At 48.6% G+C, this 24,058-nt stretch overlaps 8 protein-coding genes across 8 annotated transcripts; 3 read left to right on the plus strand and 5 right to left on the minus strand.

The window, feature by feature from the left end:
- Positions 1-415: 415 nt before the first annotated feature.
- BU24DRAFT_419666 (phosphoglycerate mutase-like protein) lies at positions 416-2,396 on the minus strand. Its single transcript, XM_033527273.1, has 4 exons — positions 2,269-2,396; positions 1,849-2,138; positions 1,355-1,783; positions 416-650 (listed from the first exon to the last, which is right to left on the minus strand). The coding sequence occupies exons 1-4, from the start codon at positions 2,299-2,301 to the stop codon at positions 557-559; spliced, it is 846 nt and encodes a 281-aa protein (XP_033388427.1). The 5' UTR covers positions 2,302-2,396; the 3' UTR covers positions 416-556.
- Positions 2,397-4,734: 2,338 nt separating this feature from the next.
- Positions 4,735-5,569, minus strand: BU24DRAFT_133352 (uncharacterized protein). Its single transcript, XM_033521038.1, has one exon. The coding sequence runs from the start codon at positions 5,397-5,399 to the stop codon at positions 4,824-4,826; it is 576 nt and encodes a 191-aa protein (XP_033388428.1). The 5' UTR covers positions 5,400-5,569; the 3' UTR covers positions 4,735-4,823.
- A 79-nt stretch (positions 5,570-5,648) lies between these two features.
- Positions 5,649-6,973, minus strand: BU24DRAFT_365915 (uncharacterized protein). Its single transcript, XM_033524291.1, has 2 exons — positions 6,302-6,973; positions 5,649-6,200 (listed from the first exon to the last, which is right to left on the minus strand). The coding sequence occupies exons 1-2, from the start codon at positions 6,678-6,680 to the stop codon at positions 5,740-5,742; spliced, it is 840 nt and encodes a 279-aa protein (XP_033388429.1). The 5' UTR covers positions 6,681-6,973; the 3' UTR covers positions 5,649-5,739.
- Positions 6,974-7,492: 519 nt separating this feature from the next.
- BU24DRAFT_459705 (uncharacterized protein) lies at positions 7,493-8,490 on the plus strand (the record flags this gene model as incomplete). Its single annotated transcript, XM_033531749.1, has 3 exons — positions 7,493-7,513; positions 7,581-7,617; positions 7,709-8,490. 3 exons carry the CDS (start codon positions 7,493-7,495, stop codon positions 8,488-8,490), a joined length of 840 nt encoding a protein of 279 aa, XP_033388430.1.
- Positions 8,491-9,602: 1,112 nt separating this feature from the next.
- BU24DRAFT_489925 (uncharacterized protein) lies at positions 9,603-15,293 on the plus strand (the record flags this gene model as incomplete). Its single annotated transcript, XM_033533672.1, has 1 exon — positions 9,603-15,293. One exon carries the CDS (start codon positions 9,603-9,605, stop codon positions 15,291-15,293), a length of 5,691 nt encoding a protein of 1,896 aa, XP_033388431.1.
- Positions 15,294-15,410: 117 nt separating this feature from the next.
- Positions 15,411-16,080, minus strand: BU24DRAFT_448447 (uncharacterized protein). The gene is made up of 2 exons (XM_033530886.1): positions 15,697-16,080; positions 15,411-15,637 (listed from the first exon to the last, which is right to left on the minus strand). The coding sequence occupies exons 1-2, from the start codon at positions 16,039-16,041 to the stop codon at positions 15,446-15,448; spliced, it is 537 nt and encodes a 178-aa protein (XP_033388432.1). The 5' UTR covers positions 16,042-16,080; the 3' UTR covers positions 15,411-15,445.
- Positions 16,081-16,377: 297 nt separating this feature from the next.
- Positions 16,378-19,116, minus strand: BU24DRAFT_419671 (uncharacterized protein). Its single transcript, XM_033527274.1, has one exon. The coding sequence runs from the start codon at positions 18,987-18,989 to the stop codon at positions 16,860-16,862; it is 2,130 nt and encodes a 709-aa protein (XP_033388433.1). The 5' UTR covers positions 18,990-19,116; the 3' UTR covers positions 16,378-16,859.
- Positions 19,117-19,265: 149 nt separating this feature from the next.
- Positions 19,266-23,736, plus strand: BU24DRAFT_448449 (uncharacterized protein). The gene is made up of 2 exons (XM_033530887.1): positions 19,266-20,323; positions 20,378-23,736. Exons 1-2 carry the CDS (start codon positions 19,638-19,640, stop codon positions 23,364-23,366), a joined length of 3,675 nt encoding a protein of 1,224 aa, XP_033388434.1. The 5' UTR covers positions 19,266-19,637; the 3' UTR covers positions 23,367-23,736.
- Positions 23,737-24,058: the final 322 nt, after the last annotated feature.

A 24,058-nucleotide genomic window follows, 5' to 3' on the forward strand; every position in this document is an offset into this window, starting at 1 on the left:
GATTCCGATGTTGTAACTTTGACGTCGAGAAAAGAGAAAGAGGATGTAATGATATCCAATGAAATAGACATAATCCCACTCTTGCCCGATGATCCCACCTCAAATGTAGCGTCACTCCACATTCATATAACACATATATTCAAAAGGCAAGCCCCAGAAATCCCACCATCTCTTCTCTCCCCCCTAACCCCAGCCCGCCTGCCTACCCTCCCGCGACCCCAGATCTGGGTCCATGCCACCCGCCTGTGGCGTTCTCGACACTCGAGCTAAGTATCTTTGGTGTTTGATGGAACGGTGACGTCGTCACAGATCACGCGATGTCTTACCTAGATCAAATCTCACCGAGGATTGTGACATTTTGGGATCCCAGCGCAGCGTACGTATCAGTATTGAGGGAAGGTATGGTGGGTGGTATATGATATTTATATTGCACATGTAAGTATGTATGATAATGACGCTCACTTAGAAAATGCCATTTATCAACCAGACCATCTATCTCTATGCGACACATCCGCGATGCAAACACAGTTGTACTCCCTTACAACGATCCGAACTTTCACAGTTTCGGAGAGCTAGGCTTGTCGGCATTGTTGGAGTTGGAGGATTCGGACTCTGGGAAGGCGACGAAGCTTTCCTCGCCGTTGAACTTCCTGTTGAAGGGGAGGGTCAGTCGGTGTGTTTTCTCTTGTTTGGTGGTCGGTTTGTATGGGGGCGGTGTTGGCTTTGGGGGGGTAAAGGGTGTTGGCTTTGGGAAAGGGATTGAGAGGGATTGAAATTGTGAGTAGATGGTGGAAAGGGGGTGACTAGGAATGATCGACTAGGAATGGTTGACTAGAAACGAGTGACTGGAAAAAGGTGACCGGAAAAGATTGACTAGAATAGAGTGACTGGCGGAAAAAGCCGACGGGAGAGAAATGACTGAAAAAGAGTGACTGAAAAAGGTTGACTAGAACAAGGTTGACTGGAAATGAGAAACAAATCGTGACTCAGGGGTCGCTCATGTCGTATCCGTGTTGTTCGGATTCGAGTATCCTTCGGCGTCTTCGTAGTCCATCCTTTTATTTGGCTCGTAGAATGGCTTAGGGGCTTCAAATGACCATCCTTTCGGCGTAGGCTCGGAGACCTTCCAGTCCTTCCTGTGAAAAGGGAATTGCCTATATGGAAAAGAAAAAACGAAAAAAGTAAGAAAATAAACTGACTTTGACAGGAATAAAGAAAACAACATAAGAGATGGAAAAGAGACGCAAAAGGAAAGCTGAGAAACTAGGAAAGGAAAGGAAAGGCATAGGAAAGGAAAAAGGAAAACAAAGAAGAAAAGCGCAGAATCAATTGACACAGGGGAATACCAACTTACCATCCTCGTTCAGCCCCATCCTTGAGGAACTTCGTCTCGGAGTTGAGCACGCAATCCCACTGCCCAATCACCTCTTTCGACTCCTTACTCTTCCGCTCAAACCTCGACACACCCGCCGTGTAGCAGTAGAAATCCTCGGTATCTGGATCATCCGGCATCACGCCAGTCAGCGCGCGCCCCGCGGCGATCATGGTCCCCGCGTGGGAGCAGATCAGGAGGGTTTTGGGGCCAGCTGGGTCGGCGTCGAGTGCGGAGACGATCTTGTGGAGGGCCTTCTTGACGCGCTCGTGGAGCTCGTTGATGAATTCACCGTTAGGGTTGATCTTGACGGCCGTCACGTAGTCTTGGTCGATGTTGGCGAAATGTTTGTTGAGCTCCTGGATGCTGGGTGGGGAGGGATGTGTCCAACCGGCGCGGCCGTAGAATTCACTGCGTAATGTATTAGTGTATGTGCAGATGGCATCTTGGAATGGTTAATGCATATTGGTGCTTACCCTACGCCGTGCTCGATGCGGATCTTGCCTCCCTTCAACCTGCCATTCGGCTCTTGGAAGAGTTTGTCTGTAGTTGGCTTCAGCGTCTGGAGACATCGATACATTGGACTGGAATACACGGCGTCGATCGGTGGCTGGATCTCCTCCAGGAGATACTTTGCGAGTTCATGTGACTGGTCCACGCCATGGGAGGTGAGAGGGGGGTCGCTTCCGATGCCTGTTGGGTGCTTGATGAAGCTATTGGGAGTATATGTGCCAGTCTCATGGTCGACATTGAATCCAGATCGGTACTGCTCATGAGTTAGTAATTATTATATCAATATGAGGGATTATGTAGCATTGAAGGTGATGTATGTGTGTGGGCCGAGGGAGGAATGAACTTGGGAACAAGGTGGGGTCTTTGGCACAACAGATGCTTACCGCATGGCGCACGTAGTAGATGGTTTCTATCATGGCTAAGATTGAGTTTGTTCTTCTCGTATGGAATTCTATTGGTATCTGGTCCCTGTTAGCACTTCTATGGTTCTATGGTTCTATGGGTGTAGTCATGAAGTTGCTGGCAAGAGATGCCTCGGCTTAGCTTACGGTTTAGTTAATTCGTCGTAGCGATAAAATTCGCAGCCGAGACTAAGTTAGTGACGTTGTAGGGTACTCTGTAGGGAATACGAAGTTTACAGTTATTTCCACTAGCATTTCTATTGATTAAATATAATGACAATCATTGTTTAATTGACGAGAACGAGTAACCACTTTGGAAATACAAGGGTCATTGTTCATTCGTGGATGGCTGTTGTCCTGCTTCAACAAATGTGACTGAATGTGACTGATAGGAATGGAAAGCTGCACCCATTAAGCAACATCTGGCAAGTACACAACAATGTACGAGATATCAAAGAACTACACTGGCAACAAGTAATTATCTGTAATCCTCTGAAGGACGATATTGCCCCCATTCCAAGCAACATGTGTTCACTCTGACTATGATGTAGTCAAAATTCCACAGGGGCAATGCACAATGACCCATTGCCAGACCAGATTAACGAAATACTTCCGAACGTTTGATCGGAACCAAATCCGATTGCTAATATCGGTGTTGGTGGCGACGCAGCACAATAAAGCTCCGAGCCCTACAAAGAACCAACATCGAACGAGTCATCGTTTGAGAGCACAAGGCGTGTCGATTATTGCTTTTTCCACTATCAGCGCATACCTTGGCCCCGGATTTCTCTGCGCAGATCAATCTGGTCGCAGGTCATCGTATTTGCGATCGGTGAACGTGTTTGTACCTTGCAGGGGGGATGGATACAGGAATACGAGGTCGTCGTTACGGATAGAAAGGATCAGCTCAGGAGTGAGAATCGCATGAGGCTGAATGGGAGATCGCCACAACTACGTAACTATGGAAGCCATCAATGTCTGCAAAGAACATGGAAAGTGTACCGGCGCATGCATGTATGTACATGGCATTTTTCATTTCTTTGTTGGGCTTCCCATGCTGCGATAGCGATGACCCTGGCCAGTCGCCAACCTTTACTGAAGAAGGAAACTGGATAGAAGAAAAAAGCGCACTCCATGAGTCTTCTTGGTCCCCGTGCGTGAGTGCAGACTGGCACGGATCTCGATAAAGTATGCGCTGGGACTGACCATGTCTCTTTGGGCTTGCGAGAGTGGTTTCCCTTGCTCGACTGGGTTGACGGTATGGATATGTTTTGGGGGCTACCACGTTTCTTCGGACATCGAATGCGACTTATCTGAGGAGGTCGCAGAGTAGAAAGACATGGATGGAACAACCCTGATGCAACCACACGGTACGTATCCAATGCACCGCCAAGAACGATCGATTCAATGAGTCTATAGACACAATGGCATCACGATGTTGAACTACGGGGAGAGAACGTGTTAAGTTTGAGAAAATGTCTGAGACAAGACCACTGTATAAGGAAGCCTCTTGTGAGGATTAATTGATTGCGCCTATATACCTAGAACAGAAGTGGTGTTAGACAATCTGCTGTTCCCAGGGATCGTATCTGCGGACACCTTGCTTAGGCATCAACCGCAATGCTTAAGTGCGGAAGGGCTGACACGAAAGTTGGAGCAATCGAGACGTTGAAAAGCGTCGAACAACAATTCCGCTGTGTGCGATATTGTTCGACATTGCAGGTATCACACTGTGATCTCGTGAGGGGCGCATATATTTCCAAACTGTACGGACAGCGGAATTGTGCCTTTCCCGCAAGCAGGTAAGTTTATTAATGAATAAGGATGGGAGTACCAAACGAGCTATGCCTGTACTGGTCGAGGCCAACAGTCATAGCGTCCAACATCCCACTCTTTGAGGTGGTCTTCGGGAATGGTGGATCTGTGGAGTAAGTTGGCGGGAGCGAGGTCTACGGGCGGAACGGTGCCAGTCAGAGAGCGTAGAATTCACACGTGTGGAAAGATAGCGTGGGATTATGACCAGTTGGATATACATTTGTAGAGGATGATGCGGCACGGCCCTGTAGAGCCCGACTACGGCGGTTGTAGGGAATTGTTTGGAGATGAATGTGCATGAAAACCATGCTTCTTTAGTCGGCAATGGGCAAGGGCTTAAGCACAGGCTTAAACCAAGAGTAGATGCGGCATTGTCTAAATCTCTTTCTGAAGTCCGAGGACTTGGCCAATGGTGGGCGGGAGGGAAGTTGGACAGGTCGCATGCCGAATGTTCAATTCCAGGGCAACTAACTTACTTCACACTGCTTAAGAGCAGACGTCAGCCGGAGGCCCATTGCAGAAAGAAGAAAGCGGGTTTTAGATGACCGCCCTGGTTGTAATGTATGTTTATATATCCAGTCGTAATGAAAACAAGCTGGAGCAGTCCATATCCAAACAGCATTTCAAGCATGTTTGTATTGGGCTCTCGTAGCCGTGAACATGCGTTGATACTTGGCGCTCGTGTAATTCACACGTGTGCAGTTCGATTGGATATGAAGGCTTCAAATGCCCTGGATTCGACTCGTAGGCATCCCTAGCCATGACCATGCGACCATACGACACAAGCTACTCGTATGCTCTCTCTCTCTCAAAGACCTCAGACTGTCCTGTGGAGTCTCTCGGATCTTCGCCAGGATGCTTTTGGCACTGGAGCCTCCTTGAGGCGCACTGTCTCGACGCCTCTCGCCCTGAGCATGATCCCCAACTCTGTTAACGAGACCCAATTGTCTGGCGCCAAACAAGCACGCAACTCGACTCAGACGACACAAGTCAGCCATACCATCATAATGCCATCGAAGGTATTGGGGGTTTCGATTTGCACCCCTAAACATCAACGCGGGATGAAGAGATCTATGCCGTAACCACCATCTTAAAAACGATAATAATAGCTGGCTGCTGGACAAAGGCAATTTGATTCCGCCCGCCATTTTCGCCAACGAGTTTGAGGATTTAGAAGAAAAATGACGTGACGACGGCCTGTCGCTTGGCCAGGTATCCAAGCCAAACGGGGTTTCGTCAACACCGGCTGTTATGTTGCAATACAGGCTACCGGAGCAAAAGCAAACATAATTACACATACAAAACCCCTAGTCCAACCGAATACTTAGTCAGGAGCCATACAGGCAGTGCGGCTCGGGCCCATGTACACACAACCTGGTATGGCCCCAAGCAGGTCGAGACGACGCCCGCAGGAAAAAGCAAATTCAAGTGGCGGCGATCAAAACGTGTACTCCGAGGGACTTCCTAATGAGCACATCCGGAAATATGCCCTTATTGTAACGCTGACTAACACGGTGGGAGATGGTTCGTAAAATAGTAAGAATAGAAACGATCGGAATAAATAATTCTACGCTTCCTACACTACGATTGATAGATTTACGTATTACACATTACGAAAGTCGTCTGAGCATAGTATCACTATTTGGATACTATGCTATGCATCGGGACATGCTTGCCGCCGTCAACAGCTCCGTACTGTGGCTGTCCCCGTGTTGAAAACTTTCCAAGTTTTCCCAACTTCTTCTCTGTAACCCAAACGCGTAGCACGATCAAGTAGCGGACAATCAGGAAGACAATGACGGCTGCGACGAGAATGCCAACGATGTAGCCGGCAACAGATCCAGCTGAATTCTTCTTTAGGTTCAGGAACCCATAGACGTAGAATCCTTGAGTTGCCTCGGTGACGTATGCGAGACCCAAATAGCAAGCCAGAATGATAATGACCGGAATTAGATCGATCCATGGGAGAGGTGCGGTTCGGGGAAATACTATTTCAAATAGCGCATAAGCGGAGTTCATGGCATGTTGTGAAGTGTTGGTCCATGTTTGGAATGTAGACGTAAAAATTCCATCCTCGTAGAGAAGTGCCCAGTAGACGACTGTTCGCTGTTAGTGGTGTTCGTTTTCTCGTCTTTTCGTCGTTGATCGAGTGAACAAAGAAGCTCTCGAACAGCAACAATATTTGGTGCACTGTACTTACTCGTGACGATCCAGGGAAACACTACGATCGTGGTGTAGAACATGCTATGAGCGATCTGCAAAAATCGCGGCCACCGTGCAAGCAATGGCGTTCCGGTGCGCCAGTAGCTGAATGTATGTATCGCGCTGACCAGATTATAGAAAGCCAGTCCCCAATACGTCAACCAGGTAAAGTACGAGAACGAACGTGCAATCTCTCCGGCATGTCCATGAGTACCATTCCAGCCCCATATGAAGAATATTGTTGCGAACGCATAGAGGGATAGCAAAGCTCGAACCGCAAGCAGTACGGCAGGCTCAAACAACCAGGAGGTTTCGAACCGGACGACGACATCGAAGGGACTCTCCCGCGGAGTAGAGGAACGCTTCCAACAAGGCATCGCGGCTAAAAGTGGTTCTGATCGTATACGGTAGGATTGGCGTCGCGTGGCTCGCGGATTCGGTGTTGTCAGGGGGCAGCAATGATTAAGCAGCTCTGAGCTGTGAGTGCTTTATGCAGTGGATAGGAGTGGATTGTGGTGGAGCGAGGAGACGAGGACCAGACGAGATTGTAATGTGAAGATGTCAAAGCAGTCTTAGAGAAGAAGTACCCTCATGATGGCGCAGTAAGAATAGGATTATGCTCTCGCGCGACGAGGTGTTTTGGCCTTGCTTCGAACAACTCCGCCGCGCGTTGAAGGTTTCAGCGAAGCTAAAAGTCCGCCCGTAGGGCTGAAGAGCTGAGCCTCGGCCTGGAATAGAAACCCACGCTACCCCGGATGTGGGTGTAACGTTACACAGTCATCTCCGCTTTGGGATGAAATAAAACCGACCTCGCTAGCGATTAGAGTGAATTGCCCACTCCCTGCACGAACCCCATCGACCGTCCACATCCACATCCACGACCCCCTCCACCATCCTTCCCTCATTCATTGCCCAAGCATCTAGGTATGCTCCATCCACCCACCTTTGCCAGCATGCTCTACGCTACGCACGGGCTGGCTAAGAATTTACGTCCAGGAGGAGGATAGCATCACACCTTATTGGTGGCGCCCATGTCTCGTGTCTCTCTGTACTTCTCTTAAGATGGACCGCATCTCTCCATTTTACGCATATCCTACAACATGCAGCTGAACAGCGACCTATCAAGACGGTCCAGTATCAATATCCTTACTGTATTCTTTCCTTTGACCTCTACATGCCTACTTCAACCATGAGCGACACAAAGACCTCGGTATGATAGACTCTCTTTCATGTCCATATCGTCAATAACAGGGCTTCCGGACTAACCCGACAAACAGAAAGCCCAAAATCTCGCTCGAATCCGGGACAATCAACGTAAGTTGACTGCACCTATGCTTTCGCAACGATCTCAACGAGCTCATGCTACCATCCTTGCTATGGACTTGAGATAACCTTTATCTTTCAGGCCGATCTCGTGCGCGCCGTAAAGAGTATCTACATGAACTCGAAGCCAAGCTCCGTCAATGTGAGCAAATGGGCGTTGAAGCCTCCACAGAGATCCAAAGCGCTGCAAGAAAGGTCTTGGAAGAGAACCGAAGGCTGCGAGCCATGCTCCGTACGAGAGGTGTGCCCGAAATTGAGATTGTCGCCGCTTTAGGTCACGACAAGTCATTCGAGAATGCCTCTGCAGCTACTACTCTGATGTCGGCTCTTGAGCGCAAGCGGACCGCCGTCACCAGTGATCCACATGTCTCGGAGACAAAACCTATCATCTCTTCAGACTCAACAATAGCGACCCAGCAGGTCTCGACGACGCTTACGCCGATCTCAATTCCCTCTCAGCCTGCTTCCACGAATACGATCCATGAGACTCAAAGCCCTTTGTCTGTAGAGTCGAACAACGATAGTCCGCCACCTTTCAACGGTGCGCCTTACTATCCTATGGAAATGACTTCGGTTCCTCACATCAAGACAGAACCACAGCTTGGTTATTCCTTTGACCACAACTCCAATAATCCATGGCTTTTCCCAAGTGAGCCAACATACCTTACGGATCCCGCCAGTTATTACAACACAGCCTCATGCATTGATGCCGCAAATATCATACGCACGATGGGTCATGATATAGGCGGCGAGCTTGGGGTTGATCTACAATACCAGGACCATACTCAAGGGTCCAATGTTCTCAACCCCTCAGTATACAACACAATGGAAAGGTATACCGCCAACGGCCAAATCAGAATGTGAAGGGTTCGTTGAAGAGATAGGACGTCTCAGTGGTCCGTGACATGGACCTACACAACAATTTCTACGAGCGTGAATGCTCCCTCGTCGTTGCGAATACGCCACACAACACGATGCTACTCAAAGGACTCAAAAGAGTCAAAGAGTTTGTCCAACAAAGCGAAGCAAGCCGAGGTCTGGAAGTTGGAGTGTACTTGAGCGCAGGCTGGGCTACAATCTGGGAAACCATATTGGTATTGCGTTTTTAAGGAGTGCTTCTCTCGAGTTTTACAGAGTACCACAGCACAAAGTAACATTGAAGCGAGGATCCGAAGGCACCAACGAGAACAGCACGTTAGCCGGTCACGATTGATGACACACACTAGGGCAAGGAGCATGGGGGCTGTATGAAGGTGTCGCTATCCGGACACTATGATTCATTGCCAACACGACTATGAGGGTCAGATTTTCTAATGCAGATGTCATAATGGTATATCATGGCTTGTACGATCAGTGGCTTACCCATCAGCGCTGTCATTTCATTGTTTGTTTATTGAAGTTTGTTCACCTTACGCGTGACGCCTCTTGCATTTCCCTTTGTTGTGCAGTACACTTTGCCCACAAAGAACAACATGAACTTGGATCAGTATTTCTTCGACGCCCAATCGCCCATTTCCGCGTTGCCACCTGCACACACATGCCGTCCAGATCTTGACATTGTTCATTCATTCGCTGTCGAAAGATACGTATATCGGGGCTTTCATTCACTCCCAAAGGCTGCCCACAGCTGTGCGTTCACGGTCGAGGACTCCTCCTATTCGTGCGTTTGTTCACTGCCTAGAGCGGCACATCTCAGTGCGTTCAATCACCACCAGATACTCCACATACCGCTTTCACCATTACTCAACGACAGAATGAAACGGAAATTTCCTATCCCTATACCGGCTCACTCAATACAGGGTCAGCCTGTACCTCCTCGCTCTACACAGGGGAATAAGGAGTACGATACACCAAGACGAGTTCAATGCCATGGAAAAGTCGTGCCACGCAAGAAGGGTGAGGAGGCTCGTCGTTGCAAGAGGTACGGAAATTCCCTGCATGCAAGATGGCAATGCAGCGCTTCTCATAGTCACTTCATGTACGACGATGAGATGCCAGAGCTGGAGGATTTAGATGATGATGAAGATGGAAATCAAGACGAAAATGGGGATGACAAGATTCCGACGCCAAAACCTCCAGTCAAGTCACCGCCTCCACCAGCTTCGCCTCCAGGACAACCAACTGCGACTTCTCAAAATCCTGACGAATCCGCAGATCCCTGTGCCTATCTTCGTCATCGGTTGAATGGCCTTGAAGAGCAAATCAGGACCAGTCACGAGAATCACGCGCCACATGGATTGAATCGGTCCCACACGTCTCAATTGATTGCCACTGTACTACTTGGAATCAACGGTCTTCACACCTTAGCCAGTGGAGGAGGCTTCAGTATTGCTGTCGACGCTGGGCGAGGGGTTGAGCTGCGAGATCCGGGGCGAACACTTATCATGAGGGCTGAACATAATGGCATCCCGCTTCTGTACGTCGTTCAGTCACTCAGCGCCGACAGAATCTCTATCACCTTCTTCTCATCGGTGGTGTATAGATTCGGATTAGAGGATCGGCGTGCCATATTCAATAACTGCTGGGCCACTCTACAATCGCTCAATTGGAAACCGCATCTATCCGAAAAGGAAAAGCCCGAACATGGTTTTTGGATGAAAACTTCTACTATGATCGATGAGGCGTTGCAAGAGAAGTTGCTGACCCTAACCGCGTGGGCGCTGGCTTTGAATCTCTCGCCAAATCCCGATTTCGTGCCCAACAAACAATTTGCAGAAGAGACAGACAATATCTCCTACTTAGCTCTTGGGGGAGCCTCGCTTGATTGGCAGATTATCCGTGCCTTTCTACGATGCCACAAATTCGTACATGACGAACCTTTTGATGTCCCCGCAGAGCGACGTTTCAGTCACGCCGAATACAACATCAACTTTTCAGCTTTTGTGAATAGGACCATGCAACCGACGAACGTATCGTCTTCTGGCAAATCACACGAAGATGGGTTCGCATTCGACAAATGGACAGATGCTGAAAGAATTCAAATAATTCCCAGGCTCCGACGTCGTAAGCTCTTGAAAGCTGACCAGGACGCTGAGGACATGGGAAGAGTTTATAAGGAACAATACCCACATCTGAACGCTGGCAAGAGCAAGATAGTGATAGATTCCTGGAATGAAGCCCATGATATTTTCCAGGAGAGATTTCGTGGCGTTCCAGAGCCTCAAGATGTATTAGACAGTGCTGCCGAAATATCGCTGGGACACCAAGAAGTTTTTGATGGTATTGCTACGATTGCTGTTGCGTTGAATGAACAGACCAACAATGCACCAAGCTTTGCATTGATTGAATACTCCACTCTTCGATATTTCATGGACCCCCAGGTCGAACGGAGGATAGAAGCTCCACAGGTCTTGTTCCCAGGACTTCCATTGCTACTACCATGGTCTCATGGGACGCACGAAGTTCTGGTGGTAGTCCAACCGGATGTGTCTAGTGGAAACCCCGTAATGTTTGTGGTTGATCCTGCATCCTGGATGCTCTCGGCGGACGATCGCAAGGCAATTGCTACTGGGGTGGCTACGCTTGTTAACCACACTCATTGGTCTCAGAATAGTATTACCATATCCGCGAAAACATGGATTCTAAACTCTACACGCTCCGAGGCATGGCATACGGGCTATTATACATTATGCCATGCGTGGGCCATTCTGTTAGGACTAACCTTGAGGCCCCAGTTCCGCCCCAAAAAGTCGTTCTTCTCCGAAGCTCGTCAGCTCTTGACCCTGTTGCATTCGGGAAACGTGAATTGGGAACTTGTCTGGGCCTTTTTACGATTCCACGATTTCGTGATTGATCCAAAACCTCCAAAAGAACGCCATTTCGCCGTCAGTACATCCCGGGACAGATTAAAGTCGTCTCTCCACGTTCTTCAAAGCAAAGACCGAGATTATCGCAACTTAAAGGCACCGCCGAATAAAGATGTGGCCTATAAGTTCCGAAACGAATCTAAACACAGTGGGACACTAGGTAGTGATAGTTGGACTACGAGTGACAAAGAAAGACGTGTACCGCTACTTTTGGCTCACGGTATTCTTGATGCAAGTATCAATCGAGCACGGCTCCGAGCGAGATATCGTCACTTAAGACTCAAACCTTCCGATACTTTCAGGTTAGCTGCAAACATGACTAAGATGAGATCACTGTTAGAGCCTCGAGGAGAGAAAATGAACCAGCTGGCAGATCTCGCAGTTTTCAAACGATTCATGGAGGTTTTCAGTCCTACGTGCCGACCAATATTTCAAGACATCAATGATGCACCTTGCGTTTACTGGAGAAGAAAATTGCAATTGTTGCGTGCAGTGGGAGACGACCTCGGGGTTGAACTTCCCACGGGGCTCAAGTTGGATCTAGACGATATTGCCGTTGTAAACGCCATCTCGTCGGTTGTTGAGGCCATTGTTCAACTCCAGAATGACAAGTCCTCATTGGGTGGGTTTGCTTCCGTATCTCCACAAATCCTTCGCAAAGCGAGAGCGGACCAACAACCCACGATACCTATTGCACGGCCGAGACGAGCTTGGTTCTTCCCTTACGCGATCTCCATCTCCCAGGGCGTAGGCGACACCGGAAATGATGAATCGGCCACACATTTCGTACTTTGCATCATTCAAGAAGAGGTTCATTCTGGCACTAGTGTATTCCGCAGATACATCTTAGACCCAGGCAAGCAATATCACAACGGGGACTATTCTTCATCTCTCGAGGATATCGAGCGCATTGCTCACAAAGTAGAATGGTCGACACATAGAAATGAAGACCAAGGAGTTCGATTCATCAACTTCAACAACGACACGGATTTGAAGGATGTCGCCGTTCAAACACAAATTGGTGTCTCTGGAATTCATGCTGTCCTTAATGCCTGGATATGCGCTTTGGATCTTACTATCGAGGATCATCCTACAGTGCAGCTGAATGAGAAGTTTTACGCTGAAGCGTCAGTTGCCATCCATTTCGCAAGGGCGGGTGTCCTTGGTTGGGCAGAAATTACTGCATTCCTCATTTGTCATGGTTTGATAAAAGAGCGCGCTATAGAGGCAGTACCTCCATCACGAAGATTTATACTCACTTCAAAAAGAACCGCTGGAGATCAAGGGAGCCAAGAGACCAGATTGAGAACGTGGATCCAAGATGACGAACGGATAGAGTCTACCAGGCCGAACTGTTCCTTGGATCCTTACGACCTCGGAAACAATGTGTCATTCGGAAAGTTTTCGAGGCCTCCAGGGAGTGCTGTGCAACCCGAGCATCCCGCGGGGGATTACGGACCTAGTGCGCACCTGACGTCAGAATTTAAAAGATTAAGAGAAGACGAATCTGCCAAGGAATGGGTTCAACTACTCGAGAGCAAACTCAAAACCAGAAGACATGAGGGAAGGTGGCTTCATGACGATGAAGTGACTCTTGCGATCGCATCCGTCACAGCTGCTATCAATCACAATGCTGCAATGGAACAAGGGCTCTCGATGATGGGAATCACTGACTATAGATCATGTGGCATCCATGATGAGAACGCCATGGATTTTATACAGCCTGACATAAGGTTCGGTAGGCCGAAGATCTTCCCAATTGTCCACCGTGATAACTTCTTCCTTGTTGTGGCCTATTTAAACAACAAGGATGAGATTGTCATCTCGATCCTTGACTCCCAATCCTGGCGCCTTGAAGGTGTTCAAGCGCGAGAAAGAGTCTTCCAAATTGCTTTGAGAATCATTCAAAAAACCAACTGGCTAAGGAACATTTCAAATTTTCCCGAGTGGCCGCAGCATGCAATCTGGGCTACGACCGCACAACAGCAGAATGATTGGATATGTGGCTACTACGCTATTTTCAATGCTTGGGCAATTGCCATGGGGGCTAAATTGAACAGTAATTTCGCACCGAGTGTTGATTTTTTGAAGGACGCCGTGAACGTAATAAATTATGCACGCGGCGGTTTCTTAAGCTGGAGAACAATCATTGCATTTCTAGATTCCCATCACTTCATCGAGGAAAACGCCGACGTTGCTCACTATAATAGATTTGGCAGGACCGCTCGCATCGAAGATGAGAACGAATTAAACCAGCAAGTTCAAGAGCTTCGTAAAAAAGAAGACAAATACTGGGAATCCCAAAAAAATCCGGATTTTAGCGATATTGGCCACTGGAATCAGGTGGACGTGCCTCTTGCAAAGCGTCATACCGAGAAATTTGTTTCCGATGAGTGGGATAAAGCTACTCGTACCAGAATCCTACCGGATTTAATTGCATGGGGCCGTTTTAAAGCAACCAACTCTCGGGAATTCCTTCATTATACTCATCAGGAGGCGCTAAGTGTATCTTGGGAGAGTGTTCGTTTAGGCATCGACGCTTTCTTAAAGCCGAAGGACCGCCCTCTCAATTGTGATACATTACTGACAAGTTTGGGGGCAAAACTAAATCAAAATCTAAATACTCCATCCACGATGAGGCTTGAGAATGCACGCAGGAAATCGAATCCTAAACAATATGCGCAAGAACGAATCGATTTCCTGAAGCTCACAAGGAAGCGTTACGGGAATGTCCTTTTCAACAAATCTAGAAAGCCACACCAAATGACGAGGGCCGGTGATCTCTTCTTAGACGAAGATACAGTACTCGCTCTGGCCGCTGTGGTGCAAGCGCTCCCTGTGCAGGGCGAAGACCTCGCCACTGGATTTTCGCTGGCATCCTCATTTCATGTTAGCGCTTCAAGATGCTTGGACGATTATGGACAAGGACGAGCAACAAGGCCTAGATCGTGTTGGCTAATTCCTTATGTTATTGATGATGATTTTCTTGATCTAGCACCTGGAGTCGAGACACCGCGGGAGAACAAAGGGTCGCAGGCCAATAAAATGGGCCACATTTTCTTGGTGGTGGTTCAGGATGAACCTAAAGAGTCTGAACCTGGAGAACGGGAGTTCAGAACATACTTCCTGGACAGTTTCGAAGGCATCTTTGAGGATTCCAGAGTGTTTATCTATGAAAGAGTAAAGGTAATGGCCAGAAACTTGAAATGGACCAAGTTTAACCATGAAGGCGATGCGGTCCCGATAAAATTCGGCACATTTTCACAACTGGTTACTGTTCCTCGACAGTCTAATGGCTGGGCCTGTGGTGTACATACTGTACTTAATGCCTGGATCCTTGTCTTGGGTCTTCGGATAAACCAGGATAAGTACGAATATGAGGAGGAGATGTATGAGGAGGCGATTGACCTAATGCAACTTGCTGTTTCCGGTCTGCTGGACTGGAAAACGCTTGCATCTTGGTTGATTGCCAACGACTTGGTGACCGATGAAGACTTCAATTCCGTCCAAGAGAATCGACGCTTTACATTGACACAATTCCAAAGCAAAGACAATGGTTTCGAATACGATGATGTATTTGAAGGTTGCATGAAGTCATGTCCGGATTTGAATCAATGGGACTGTACCAGTAACTATGATTTCAATCGACTTGACGTGTCGATTGTGGATGACAACGATTCCTTCATTTTCCCTTCTCCCCAGGCCACTTCGCTACCCAGGCCTATCGAAGATTTCGGTCCCATTGAGGTACAACTAATTAGGAAAAGGAAACGAAGTGATTTGGATTGGTATGGAAGGCTCTTCGGCAAGTCAAAGAGGATCAGGACCGAAGTCGATGTTGGCATTGAAGATTCATGGTAGCGAAAATTCAACTGTACAGTTTTGCGGATCGCATGTAGCTGCCTTTTCTTGGTAGTCACTTTCATGTCACACGCTGAGCAATGGAAACGATCATTTCCGGTACTACTCTTTGTAATTCTGGCAAAATAATTGATATTTTATAATCGTAAAATTTAATGCTGGCCTCCAAACAAACTTCCAAGAAGACTTCCCCCCGACCCACCAGCCCTGCCTCCCCTCTTCGCTTCAGAGAGTAGCCATTCCCTCAAAAATTCCTTATTCTTCATCTCGTTCGGCTTAATTAGCTTCGTCTCCATTTGCGCCTCTTGCCTGCTGAATGCAAGCAACGTGGGCATAGATGTAATCTACCACCACGTCAGCGCAACCGATCCCAGGGCAAACCCCGTCGATATAAACAGCCTACCATATACTTCACGCCTAAGTCCCCAATCATAGGCGAGTCCAGCTCCACAACCGCGAACCCCAATCCACCCTCCGCCTGCCCCACCTTCTCATCTTCGATCAGCGATGTCACCAATGGCTTCACGGCCTGGCACGTCGAGCACCACGACGCAGACCAGAACGTGATGAGAGGGCGGTTGTCGGCGGCGGAGAGAAGGGTCAATGTGTGCAGGTCGTTCGGCGTGCGAATGGGATCGAATGTGCGGTTCTGGTTCGAGCGCGTCGAGGAGCCGGTTAAGAAGGATCGGGAGGCCCGGGGGAGGCAAATGGTGAGAGCACGGGCAATTGGGGCGCTTCGTAGGATCATGGTGAGGATATTGAGGATATTGAGGATTTGGGAACGCGCTCAATGGATCTGAGGTTCGCGTTCATGGAAAGACGACGTCATAGCGTCGATGCTGGCGCTAACCGTATTTGAGACCGCGATATAGGTTTAATTTGACGTCGAAGCACAAGTAATTGGCCATAGTAGATATTGATGTATTTGGTATAAATGTGAAGAATATTTCTAATATAGATACAAAAGATAACTCATACCTACTAATGTATCAGGTGTTGGAAGCGGTACCAACTGTATAACTTTCCAGCCCGCACGAAGCGGTAAATTCCAAGCTTAGACATATCGATCGCAAGTGATGAGTAGCTCAATAACTTGCGGAGGATGGGGAGAGAGTGCTAAAGCACTATTTTAAGCTATTATCAGGATGTTCACTGAATACAAAGAGTAAGATTTGTCACAAGATATAGCTCATGGAGATTGAACATGGTTGGAATGAAGTGTTACATATCACTGGCTTATGGAAGCTCCAAACGCCTCAAAGGGGTATCCAAATCCTTCTCCTAGACAAGACCTCGCTTCCGAAACAGGTCCACTTGCTATTGCAGTAATGCTCCTTGAAGGTAAGATGAGCACTCGACTTTGAATTATGTGCTTTGAAAACCGCCTTCAAGCACGACCAGAAACAGAGTACTCATTGACCGGAGCCTGGTGAAACGCCGATGAAATGACCAAATGACCAAATATTTGCAAACGCCAGCAATGCGAGACAATGTCACACTATGCGCAGACTAAGAAGACTCTCTTTCAATGGTGGAATTATGGTAGGGTTCCCATGGGCAAAGGCTTCAAAATGTGAATTGAGTTTCGAAACCCATGTGATCTCCATCCATTCCTTCGAGGTTCATAAAATCATCCAGAATGAACGGAGCATCGCTCGTACCGACTCCACCTACAAGGTCCATGTTTTGTACATGATTCCCGTGTGGGTTTCCTTGCTCTTCAGGTTTAGGTGACTCGAAGCCTTCCACCAAGATGCAGCCCTTGGGTATAGCATGACTGAACGCCTGCGTACGGTGCTCTTTCTTAACGCCCGAAATTTTGCCAACCCCAGTGGCATCACCGCGCGAATTCATCCATACTCCATTGCCGCCTTCCTTCTTCTGCACGGCAGTTTTGAAAGGCTCGACAAAGACAACACTAGCCTCATACCAGCGACCTTTGATTTCGGAAATATCAAGGCGCTGTTGCGTTGCCACTAGTTTCCAGTATGCGATAGACTGTGTCTCCTCCAAGAGTATTTTATTTCGCCAGATCATATCCTCACGCATGCGAATCGGGATGTTGCTATTGTGAGGCACTGCCGGCGCCTGCTGGCCCATTGGGACCTGATGTGTGGCATACGTATAGACATCTCCAATTATATGGACTTGGGACGGGGGAGTGCCGGTTTGGGAGTTAGCAGCATTCGTGAATGCCCGCTCAACAATAGAGCTAATAACCATGATATCTGTGCCACTACCGATGCGCAAGCGGACTGGTTCACCGATCCATATCCTTTCCGCACCAAAATACATGCTGTTCCAGAACCGATCTTCCATACCTACGTGTGGTACGGTTCTGAGTTGCTCACAAAGTGTATACGTGATATCTACGGCTTTGGCTGCAAGAATGGACGCATCGACTTCTGGATTACCATCGCCGAACTGCCCGGAGAGCAGAGACCGCCAATCAACTTGATCATACGAAAGATGCTGATTTTGCTGTAGATAGCCATAGGTGCATAACGGAGCGGACCATGCCAGCCACGGTTTGAGTCTATCGTCAGACTGAATTATTTCAGGCGCAGGCGAATCGAAAGGATGTGATAAGGGCTGAACAAGATAAGTGGGCTTTTCGATACCGTTAGGATCCTGCGCTTTCCAGCGTCGCACCACCAGACCTAGTCCCCAAGCGCGTGTTTTTTCTCGGTGAAACCAAACTGTTTCCCCTATACGAGCCAAGAATTTGTGGTACTGTCCATCGACCTGTTGATCTATCGATCTCGGTTGGGGAAGTTGTGATGCCTGGGGAACAGGGTTGGGAGCTGGGGCTGCGGATACGGCTGCTGGAGGAGCCGAAGCTTGCTGGGGCCGAGGGTGGGGCTGTGCTTGCGGTTGCGGTTGCGATTGCGGTTGCGGTGTAGATTGTTGCAATGGTTGTACCTGTTGCTGCTGTTGTAGCGATTGTTGTGGTTGCGTGGAAGGCTTGGGCTGCTGTTGTAGTTGTATTATACTGGGTGTAGGAGTTGGGACGGCATTCTGAGTAGACCCATTGCTTGATTGTATGTGTTGTACAGACAGCGTACCGGTTTGTGGTAGACGACCTTGGGCGGAAGGCAGACTTGTTGCAGGTTGAGGTTCGTTTTTGATCGGGGGTGTTCCTTGAGGGGTCGGTGCAGGTTTTTCCGTTTCCAGCTGCACAGGTGAGCACATTTTGCAGCTGCAGTTCTCTGTATCATTGGTGTCGTCCGAGCACAACCATAAGAGATGTGGAAAGAACTCGATTGGGCTCCTAAATCTCTTTTTAGGTCCTTTGGGATATCCGTAAAGATAGGCGTCCTGTCTATCATGACCACCGCCTGAGTGGTTCTTCACTGCCTTTGCCTGACCATCCGCCTTGGATTTTATATGCTCATATAAGCGGTACCCTTCTGGTAAGTCCCAAAGAACCGTCTGCGACCATTTATCTTCATGCTCTTTCCCTCCTAGCTCGCGCAGCAGCATGCCTCCAAGTTTCTTGCGCCAGTCGATGTGTTTGGGTTCATCTCGATCGAGTAGTCGGTAGTAGTCACATTGACCTTGTGCATTAGGGGTTCGGTCGAGTTGCTGAGTGTTCGGTGCGTTCTTTATCTGTATGCCTTTTTGCGTGACGACTTCATGGCCATCTGACCGGCGGGCGAAAATGGGCCAGAATGCCGTCGTGACGACCTGCGCCATGCTGTCAGGACGCTGGGTCGGAGCAGGCAGCCACAGCGCCTCGGTTCGCAGGGCCACTGGGAGGATGAATGCGCAAGAGGAGGGCTGGTGATGGTTCGAACTACCTGTACGTTGTAACCATTGAGATGTTGTAGGAATGAATGAACATCGGCGGTTTGGGCAAGACTGACGCCGACTCTTGACAGTTGACGGCGCTAGTCTACTCGTAGAAAATTTCCCCCACGAAAAGACGTGACTTCGCGTCGCGATCCCACTTCCCAACTTCACTTGGACCTTCACCTACTCCACCCCACTTTGATCGGGATCACTCTCAAAAGAAAAATATTTTCTCGAATTTTTGGCGTTATTGGTGCCTATTGTAGTTATTTTGAAGTTTTCACTTGCTCATTGGTTACCTTCACTCATTCACTCATTACAACCTTTGTTCATTTCACCCTTTCACGCGTCCTGTCAACTTTCACGACCCCTGCTCATCTTTCTGGACTCTCACATTCACCGTCGCTCGCCCTCGCTTATATCTCTCACGTTTACCTCCAACTCGATACCACCAAACCTTCTCCTTTCCTCACGCCCGGAATGACATATCTTGCTTGATATGTTTGTTTAGGATCTCAAGACTTTACTTCTCTTCCGACAACCGGCACAAACATGGGGTCTTCTCGCCCCACCGTAAAGGTCGAAGAGCCCTCTACTCCCTCCCCAAGGAAGCGAACAGAGCTGTATTCAGGCCTACTTGCCTCGTTCGGGGCCACCAGCTCTCCCGGATCGGCGGGAAGGCGCAACAACAATTCCGACTCTGCTGCAATTGGCCATGTTGCAGAGAAGTCACCTCACCCACAGGCCAGCACACCGCGTATCAAAAGTGAGTTTACCGAAGACGAGTTGCTCGATCGCCGTCACCGTAACGTCAGCGTTGGCGCACACCAATCCGGTAACCCTCAGGGTGAGGCGATCAGCCTGTCCAAGGGAAGCGTTGCGGAAGAGGGCGAGAGTGTCAAGATGGAAGCACGAAAGAAGGAACGCCTTGATGGGCCCCGTAGAAGTACTCGCAAAAAGAAAGACGACATCCTGGCTTCGGACACGATCAAGACCGATAAAGATACCAAAGACGCAACAAGGAATGCTGCCCCTCGGGCCAACCTGAATACTGCTCGACGCCGACTACGCGAGGGTATCGCATTGAGCACGAAAGCCAAGGCAAATAACTTCTTTGTTGCTCATCAGCAATTCTTTTTGCCCCTTCTGCCGCCCGACAATTATATCTCGAGGCTCATCAGCAAGGGGAAAACATCACCAATGGAGGAATACACAGAGCTCACCGAACAGCCCCATGGGTAAGACATCCTGCAACCTTTAGCCTCCCGCAAGCACTGACTTAGAACTGATAGAGTGAGAGCAACGTTGAAGCCTTATCAGCTATCCGGGTTATCCTTTCTCGTTCATCTCCACAACAATGGATTTTCAGGAATTTTGGGTGACGAGATGGGTCTAGGAAAGACCTTGCAGACACTGTCCCTCTTTCAATATTTGGAAGAGCGGGACCAAGCGAACGGGGTTCAGTCGGAAGAAGTACGCCCCTACTTAGTGATCTGTCCTCTCAGCGTCCTGGATTCGTGGGTAAACGAGGCAAACAACTGGGTTCCTGACCTCAAGATCCTAAAGTACCATGGAAGTGTTAATGAGCGCATCCGTCTGAAGAGAATGGCACAAGGTTTGGAAGACGCATACGGCAACAATATTCGCCGTTCACGAAATTCACCTAGTGGGGAACCCGAGACGGAGAGGTACAAGATTATCGTGACCACTTACGAGGCCTTCCAATCAGACCAATCCTGGTTTAAACATTCGTTGGCATGGAGATATGTCGTCCTTGATGAAGGCCACAGAATCAAGAACGGTGGAACACAAATTGCGTCTGCTCTCAGGAGCATTAGCGCGGAGTTTCGCTTGATTTTGACTGGTACGCCTTTGCAGAACAACCTCGTCGAAATGTGGGCATTACTTTGTTGGCTGTATCCCAATGTATTCACACGCAACACGGAAACTCTGTTCAAAGAGTCATTCGATCTGACACGCGGCAAGATCAATACACAGACCATGGATGATGCTCGCCGCCTGTTGGAGCTGATTATGCTTCGACGTATGAAAGACAGCCCAAGCGTCAATCTCGGACTTCCAGAGAAAGAAGAGGTACTCCTCTACGTGCCTTTGACTCCGATGCAAAGGTTCTGGTACACCAGGCTCCTAACCCACGTTGATGATGCGATCCTCAATGAAGTTTTCTGCAATTCCCAGAGCAAGGAAATTGCATCGATAAAGCAAGAACAGCAAGAGGATGCGTTAGCAACCCAGCTAGAAAATCTTGAGGATACCAAGTCCGGCATCACTGGTAGCCATAACACACACTTGTGGGGGGACACAGCCGCCATCATAAAGCAATCTATAGAGCAGGAGCAAAGACAGAATAAGGGCGGGTCCAAATCTGCCTGGCGGAAGCTCATGAACCTGATCATGCAATTGCGCAAGTGTTGCTCCCACCCGTATTTGCTGCCCGGAGCCATGCCTGAAATTTACTACCCAGGCCAGCATCTGATTCGAGCCTCCGGAAAATTCATTTTGCTCGAAAAATTGCTAAAACATTCTATCTTCGAACAAGGGAAAAAGGTCCTCATCTTCTCGGGATTCACTACATCATTGGACTTCTGCGAAGACTTGCTCGAGCTCGTCGGAGACTATGGCCAGAAATTCAAGTATGTGCGGCTTGACGGTGCAACTATGCGGGCTCGACGTAATCTTGACATCCGAATGTTCAATGATAAGAAATCCGATTACAAAGTCATGCTTTTGTCAACCCGGGCTGGTGGCCTTGGAATCAATCTTACAAGTGCAGAAGATGTTATCTTTCTGGACGAGGACTGGAACCCGCAGATCACGTTGCAGGCCGAGGCTAGAGCTCATCGTATTGGGCAAACGAACAAGGTTACCATATACAAGCTTTGCACCCAAGGGACTGTTGAGGAACAGATGATGGGACGTATTCGCAAGAAGCTATATCTCTCAACAAAGATTACCGAGTCGATGCGCAACATCCATGGCGATCATCGACAGGGAGTGGTGAATGGACAAGTGAAGGCGGAAGACGATATGCCTCAAATGGACACATCGCAGTTGAAGTCATTGGTCCGTCGTGGAGCCCGTACTCTTTCGCACCCAGAGATCAATGCAACCGAGATGTTATCATGGGATCTGGACACGATGTTGCAGAAGTGCCGAGACCTGCCATCCGATATGTCTGCTCCAACCTCTGAAATCGATGAAGAGAAATGGTTGTCGGTTATGGAACGCGTCGAGTGCGCTGTCTTCGAGGGCAAGAAATATCAGCGCAAGTTGGAGAAGGACACTGATGCCTCCAATATTCTTCCTGATTCGATCGGACGAGAGGACCGCCGGATAGGCAAACACACCACTGTCATGGTTGATGGATTTGCGATTACCAAGGAATTGCTCAACTGCGCTGATTGGGAGGCTGTTCCCACCATGGCCGGTAAAGATCCTAGGCTCGCAGAACCGAAGCGCGAGAAGAAGCGTGAGATTAAGCATGAGGATCTCTGCCTCGCTTGTAATAATGGCGACAACTTAATGGGTTGCAGAAGTTGCCCACGGTCTTTCCATCGCGCCTGCCTGACCGACGAGTTTCAGTCCCGCATCACTGCTTTGACTGGCTTCTATTGTCCGCAGCATGAGTGTTGCGAGTGTGGCAAAAAGACTGCCGATGCTGGCGGACTGATCTTTCGTTGTCGTTGGTGTGAATATGGCTTCTGCGAGGATCACGTCGATTGGGACGCCGTGGAGCTTATTGGCGACAATCTTCCTGAATTTCAGATGCTTGGTGAAGATGCACCGCCTGGCGGTTTCTACATCAAATGCGCGTATTGTAAAGGCGGAGATGATGATCGCAAGGACTGGATTGCAACTGCGGAGCAGGATTTCAAGCAAGAGTTTGATCTGTGGTTGCAGGATCTGGGAGAAGAGCAGGTCCAGTTGAAGAAAGAGCATGACGAGATTCAGCAGAGTCATGATCAGAAGATTAAGCAGGAGGGTTACATGTCACCCGGATACGGCTCCACTATGGGCTATCAAGACATAGCGTCTCCTCCTGCATTGACGGACACCAGTTTTGCTACACCTGCCCTGGGTGAGTCTCCAGTCTCCACCCCAAACCCGACCACGTCTTCGCGAGATAACGCCGGCGTCAAGAAAAGGCCAATGTTGATAGGGGACGACGAGATTGATACGGGTGAAGTCTCCAAGAAAAAGTTGAAGCCTGACCCAGATGCTTTGAACTCAGAAGGGTCTCCAATCATCATCGTTGACTAAATATCAAAGCATTCTTCAGAATGCTGGCAAAGGATGAATGGCTCCGTATCGGTCAGATACGGTCATTTGGCATCGGTTCATCATATTTTGTCCCTTGGTGTCATGGATTGAGTTTCTCTCTGGATCATTACGGCTTGGGAAATGGATCAATGGATTAGGTTTCTCTATGGGGTTTATCATGGCTTGGAAAATGGATCAATGTGGTTTGTTTGCAATGAAAGTGGCCGCTTTCTAACATTCCAAGATTTCAACACCAAGCTCAATGGGAATCTTTCAGGTTTACATGGCGTTTGTGGTGGGCGTTGGGGCACACGGGATACCCATCAACTCAGACCATCGCGCGCTGAGACTTCTGGAACCAAACTTACGCCACACAATGTGGTAGTTATCAGTATAATTAGCTAGTATATCATAAATAAAATGGTACTTCTCACTCATCGAACCAAACATGTGACTACGCTACAAACCTTTTCGAGGATTCTTAATTCCTCTGGTAACATAGGTCAGTCAGAAATTGGCACACCTGCGCCCCAGTCTAATTCACTCGACCTTTTCTTACAAGGAAATCAACCAAATTCACATGAGCAAAGCATTGTGATCACGAAGATTTTTTCAAGAACCGTAATACCCAAGGCCAATATCAGCCAGCCTGTGAGTGAATCACACGATCTTTCGGCGTGGAAACCCCACCC

This window comes from Aaosphaeria arxii (genome assembly GCF_010015735.1).
Source record: "Aaosphaeria arxii CBS 175.79 unplaced genomic scaffold BU24scaffold_2, whole genome shotgun sequence".
NCBI lineage: Eukaryota > Fungi > Ascomycota > Dothideomycetes > Pleosporales > Aaosphaeria > Aaosphaeria arxii.